The sequence below is a fragment of the Pterocles gutturalis genome, unplaced genomic scaffold (assembly GCF_000699245.1).
Source record: "Pterocles gutturalis isolate BGI_N339 unplaced genomic scaffold, ASM69924v1 scaffold4373, whole genome shotgun sequence".
NCBI classification, from domain to species: domain Eukaryota; kingdom Metazoa; phylum Chordata; class Aves; order Pterocliformes; family Pteroclidae; genus Pterocles; species Pterocles gutturalis.
The window spans coordinates 1,020-7,029 of record NW_010122797.1 but is presented as its reverse complement, the minus strand read 5'-3'; the positions used below and the strand labels follow the sequence as shown (position 1 = coordinate 7,029).

The 6,010-nt window shown below is 55.9% G+C and overlaps 1 protein-coding gene across 1 annotated transcript in view; it reads left to right on the top strand.

Moving 5' to 3' along the window:
* Window positions 1-5,255, top strand: part of ZC3H18 (zinc finger CCCH-type containing 18) — a 39,244-nt gene extending 33,989 nt beyond the window's left edge. Inside the window, 3 exon segments of the mRNA XM_010077632.1 lie at window positions 896-992; window positions 3,016-3,112; window positions 4,936-5,255. Of these exon segments, the coding sequence (XP_010075934.1) occupies window positions 896-992; window positions 3,016-3,112; window positions 4,936-5,134 (393 nt within the window). The 3' untranslated portion in view covers window positions 5,135-5,255.
* The last annotated feature ends 755 nt before the right edge of the window (window positions 5,256-6,010 follow it).

Here is a 6,010-nt window from a genome sequence, read left to right as displayed (position 1 = left end):
AGCCGGAGCACCGAGGCGAAGGCGTGCGCAGCACAGTCCCACATGTGCTGGGGCCTTTCCCACTGAAAGCATCCTCCCCGCACGCTTCCGAGCGAGCTCTCCTCCCCCTGCCCGCTCCGAGCGAACTGCTGACGAGTCATTAACTGAGTCAGGAGGTAAAAGTGGTGGTTGCCTCGCCTATCTGGAGTGCCCACCACCAGCCGCTCTTTCCCGTTTATGATTGAGCCCGATGCCCCAGTTCCATGCCTTCGGCTGAGATTACAATCCAGATCATGTGGTGGGAGAGTTTGGCCTCGTGGGGTTTTGTGCCAGAGCAGGGTGTTGGCCCCAGTCACGTGGGAAGGTTCCTGTTTTTTTAAAGCATTAAATGTTGGTGGTTGTTTTTTTTTCTGACAGTCCAAATTCCCCATTGCAGTCTGAGGCCACAGGTTTTTTTCTACTTCCCCGTGCTATGACGTGAAGCACCTTTATCAAGTCTGTGAAGCATGCTCGGTGGGGAGGAGTATGCAATTACACATAACTACCGGCTGGCACGGCCAGATCCTGGAAGAAGGCAGGGCTCCACATGCCTCCTTGACATTTGCTATCCTTGGTGCTGCCAAAAAAAAACCTCTACAAAATGTTGCTCTTTTCCTGTTTCTGGCAATTATGAAAATAACCCGTGAAACACAGTGCAGCGTTAGCCCCGGTGCCAGGGGACGCTGCTGTTTGCTTACGGCGGTGGGGGAATTAGATGGTGCCAGTGATGGTTGGGACTGGTATGCGCAAAGATTTTTATTGCAAGAGCGAGCCAGCGCACATCACGGGCATCCATGGCAGGAAATCTCTCTGCCTGCTTCCCTCCCCAGGGGGAAGTGGCTGCTCAGCTCTGTTGTCTGTTTTAATTCCATTTCAGGCAGCTGACAAAGGAAGCAGGAAGAGATACGAGCCAGCAGACAAAGACAGGCCGACCTCTCCTCCAGCCAAACGGGCGAACCTGTCACCTGACAGAGGTGAGACATCAGCCATCCCAGGGACTTCCTTGGCCTGGCTGGGTTCCTGCTCTGCCGCTCCAGGCAGTGCTCCAGCGACAAATGTCCCGTGAAAGTCTCTGCTGCAAGCGTCCACTCACTGGAGAGGTTAATTGCAGGCATGTGTCCTTCCAAAACCTCAGAGTGGGCGATTGCCAGCAGATAACGCGGGTGTATTAGCCCGTCCTGCTGCAGAAAACACGGTGGAGGTGAGACGTTCCGGTTTGTGAAGTAAGCGAGGTGAGGTCAGCCCTGTGCAGGCCAAACCCGGCGCTGCCTAGCTGTCTTGCGGTACGCGTTGCGAGTACCTTGGCTCCCCTATGTCTGTGTAACTCCACTGCAAAAAAAAAAAAAAGAAAAAAAAACACTCGCTTTGAAGATGCAGCATGCTCATCCCCACCAGGTACGCATCCATCCCCAGGGCCTCCTGTTCTCTGTAATGTCAGCGGATGCGGCTGCAGAAGTCGTAGGGGTTTCCCTTATTGAATCTTGGGGTCTCCTCTGCTTTTTATTTCTGTGCACCACGATGGATCTGGGTCCTCCTGATGGCTCGTGGCAGTGCTTAGAAAGGGCACACGGGCTGCCAAGGCTCCACGATGGATGCAGTAAATGGCTACAGCACCCATCCCGTGAAGTGGGACGATTTCCCCACTTGGTGTGACACAATCTGATCTGCCCCGTGTGTTTAGAAAGACACGGGCTTTCCAAGCGTTCTCCCGTGTCTGAACCCTCCGCGGCAGCATTAGCAGCTCAGCGCCACATCGGGAGGAACCCAAATCTCACAGAGTCCCAGATAGTACCTGCCACGCTCCAGCCTCTGCTGTCGCCGCTGAAAAACAGAGGGGGAGTCGTCTGCCGGAGGTGCTGGGTTTTGACGTAGGAGCCAGCGCTGACACGTGATGTTGTTTTCCCTGTTGTCTCGGCTGTAGGTGTATCTTGTTGACTCTGGGTGCCAGCCAGCAAAAATTTCTGTGCTAATAGCCTGGTTGCATTCGACTCCTGCAAAGGCAGCGTGGAAGGGGCTGGGTGAGGTTGAAGTTCACTGGGATCTAGTTCACAACTACTGCTGAGCTGCAGACAAATGAATGGGCCGACCCAGCAAACTGTGCTGATTTTGTAGATACAGAGATGTAGATGTGATTACATACTTTATTTGTTGTCTATACATTATAAAGCATTTTTAAGCCATCGTGAACGGGACGCAAACCCGAAGGGAAGTCAGCCTCACCTCCCAGTGGCAAGTGAACCCTTGACTGGATTGGGACTGAGCTAGAATTGGGACTGGGCTCACGGACAGCCCCGTGGCATCATACAGTCGCCTCTCTGTGCGCTGGGATCGCAGTGGTTGGGAAACCCGCTGCAACAGAGCTGGGTAATGCTGCTGCCAGGACCCCCGCGGGCTTTCCACTGCCTGCGAGTCCCCCCAGCAGCCCCATTCAGGCTGGCACAGCGGTTTGGTCAGTGCTGAACAGACACAGGGGTGATGCTGCCCGTGGATCGGCCCCGGCTGGCCCCGAAAGCAGCAGAGCTGCGCTTGCCCAGCGCTCTTTAAGCCGATCCACCCTGTTATCCAGCCAGCGCGGAGCCAGCTCGGGTGCCGCTGTGCCCGTCACGCACAAACCAGATGATCTGCCAGGGGATAAAGGAGCAGTGACTCGGTCTGCGAGGGCCGGCCCTGCCCCGCAGGTTTGCAAGCAAAGCATGGCCCAAAAGCGCGGCAGAGGAGCCTGGTTCCAGCAGCCGGAGGGTGAGGAGAGAGCCGGTGCGGCTCCCTGCAGGTGATGTTTGTATAGCTGTCCATAGGGCATGGCCTTGGTGAGCTTTTCTCTCCCCAGGAAGATGGGGTGCACAACAGGAGGTTCCTTTTCCAGCTGCTGCTGCATTTGGCATGGTCTGGCCGGTCTCAAGAGAGCACCCGCACGCTGCTGAGACGGTGCGGTGGGCAGGGTAGTGACCTGTACCTTGGCTACGAGCAAGAACATCTCACCTTTTTGTTTCCCAACAGGCTCTCGCGACAGGAAGGCGACCGGGAGACTCTCTTCGCCCAAGCAAGAGCGACAGAGGGGCCAGAACCCGAAACCTTCTCCTGTGCAGACAGACAGGTCAGTGCCCGCTTGTTCTCAGGGGTCTTTCCCGGGCCAGGCTGGGGCTCGCACTTCTTTTTTTGCTCTCGGAGCAGCTCTGAGGCTCTCTGGCCATAGTTTCCAGTTGTCATGGAGGCATGGCAAGAGGAAGGATGCGAAGCTCCCTGGGCAGGAGCCAGGGGTGCTCAGGGGTTCATGTGGAAGCCACTGGCTAAGCCGTTCCGGCTCAGGAGCGAGCGGGAGCTTGGGGGTTTTCTTGAGGTCAGTCCCAGCAAGAGGAGGCAACTGGAGCAGGTGCAAGCTTGGTCATGCCAGTGCCTCTCGTTAGTGCTGCGTAGTGCTAACGAGAAAGAAAGTACAACCCCTTCACCCTGCTGCCGAGCTCCTCGTGGCACCTGGCTCAGGTGCCCAGTCCCCTTTCTTCATAGCCCGCTGTACCCTCAGCCGCTCACTTTGCTGCTGGGAGATGTTAAAGTGTGGCCCCTGCCTGAGACTGCATGGTGACTAGCCTCAGCTTTGCGCTTTTCCGTACCCTCTGGTGACAGTTGACCAGCTCACACCTGAGTTCTTGGCAGCCCACTGCCGTGCTGGGAATATCCCATTGCAGAACTGGATGTGTGGCTCCAGGGCCCTTGGGCTGTGCTCTGCTCAGAGCCCTTTGGCTAAAGGCTTGTGGAGCACCTTCTGTGGCACACCTAAAGCTTCCTCGGTCCTCCTCGCCCGTGGCCAGCCGGTGCTGCTTTGCATTTCTCTAGTGTCAGCTCTCCGAGGATCTCTGAGCAAACAGACGCAGCCCTGTCCCGCACCGCTGTGTTCCTTGGCCGGCAGGACTCGTGTCATCCCCTTTCCCCAGCCTGGGGCATGAGTGAGCCTCAACTTCTGTGTGTCAGACTCTTCCCAAAGCCAAACCTAGTCCCAGCTGCCACAGCCCCGTCCTTCAGGCCCCGAGGTCCTGTTCTCTAGCAGCAAAGAGGAACCTCAGCCTTTCCCAGCTCGTGGTGTTGGCCATGTCCTTGGTTCTCGACCCTCTTCACCCGCGGCTGTTTGGGGTGGCGGTGTCACGCGGTGGGTTCCAGGTGCCCTGTGCCCAGGCAGGGGTGGTTAGGGACACGCTGGGGTTCTCTGGGACAGCCGAACAGTGGGTCTGTGTCCTCTTCTCAACTGCTTGGGGCTGTTTGGGTTGTGCTTGCATGGCCCCGCTTCTCCTAAGTGTGGCACAAAGGGTGCAGGTGGCATTAGCAGGGGGGGCAGTGACTCCCACTGCCAAACCCTACCAGGCCCATGATGCCACCCCACTTCCCGGTCCTGTCATCCTTGTCCCACCATGAGGGGAAGCGGTGGCCTGTGGTGACAAGAGCCCTGGTCACAGCCTGGCCCAGGAAAAGCCACTGCTGCTAGCGCCAGGGACTGGTGGCTGCCAGTGACAGGGACCGGTGGCTGCCATCCTCCCTCTGCGCAGGGGAGGGAGCGTTCCCCCTCTTTTCTTTGCTCCTGCAGCAACTGCTTTGAACCGCAGCAGCAAAGCAGCTTCGGAGCAGGACCAGAGTGGGATGTGGGGTGTCTGGGAGGTCCCCCCAACAGCCAGAACCGCACCACGAGACCCAGCAGCATCACAGGGCAGGGGCTGCCGGGATTTTGAGAGCATCGAGACCCCCAAGGGCTGCCCTGTGCTTACCTGCGCTGCTCGTGTCTCTGTGAGCTCCCTTGCGGCTGCGCATCCCCCGGGGAGCTGCTGGTGCTTGGAGGGATATTTCCCACCAGAGCAGATGCCGATGGGTTTGTTTCTGTTGCTGCTGTCGAGCACCGTCTCACCCCCCCTCTCTCCTTTCTCTCCCTGCCAGGAAACGCCAGCTCTCGCCTCAGTCCAAGAGCTCCAGCAAAGTCACGAGCGTACCGGGCAAAGCGTCCGAGCCGGGCCCCACGGGTGCCAAGGCGGGGAAATCCAGCACCCTGTCGCGACGGGAGGAGCTCCTGAAACAGCTCAAGGCGGTGGAAGATGCCATCGCTCGCAAGCGGGCCAAAATCCCGGGAAAAGTATAGTGGGCCACGCGCGGAGCGCCACTCTGCCCCGTAGTGACTGTTCATGTTTTTATAAATAGTGTAAAAGCGGCCACTTTGGGATTTTGCAGTTCTGTCTTATTTTGGCTGCGATTCTTTTTAAAAAAATGGGTGCGATTTTTTTTAAAAAAAAAAAAAACAAAAAAACCATACACACAAAAAAAAAAAAAAAACACCACAAAAATATGGAAGTTTTGTCGGCTGAGACGCCCGCGATGACTTGCTCCGGCTCCTGATTCGGGGCCAGCCCCTGGCTCTGCTGCCGCCGGTTCCGTGTAAATTGTGCACAGAGGACTCCAGCCCCGTCGGATGCTCTCACTATTCCTCTCTTTCTCTCTGCCCTCTCCTCTTTGCTAGCCTTGAGTTGTATTCTCCTAGTTAGCCCTGCTGTGTGTCGAGTGTCTTCAGCAATGCAGTTCTATATACTGTGTACCGAGAGAGCCGAAAACTGCTGTGAACTACTGGCAACATCACCTTCTCCCCCTGCCCTCCCACCCCAGGAACAAAAATATATATATATTCTTGACTAAAGTCTGATTGGGAAAATGACCTGTCTTTTATTTTAAGCAGCGGATTGTTTTAGCTGATTTCAAAGGAGCCCTGAAGGTGGTGTGGGGATGTCTGTCTAACAAGGAGGGTCCTTTTTCCTTTTTTTTTTTTTCTTTTTTTTCTTTTTTTTTTTTTTTTTTGTTTTTGTTTTTTGAGGGATCTCCCTGAAATAAAGTATTTTGATAACCAATTCTTCCTTTCTTTGCTCTTCTCTGCCTGCCCCTGTCCTCCCTCTCCCTTGCCCTGGGGGGCCTGTACCCCCCATCTTTGGGGTGTGTGGTTTATTTTTCCCGATCTGATGATCCTGTG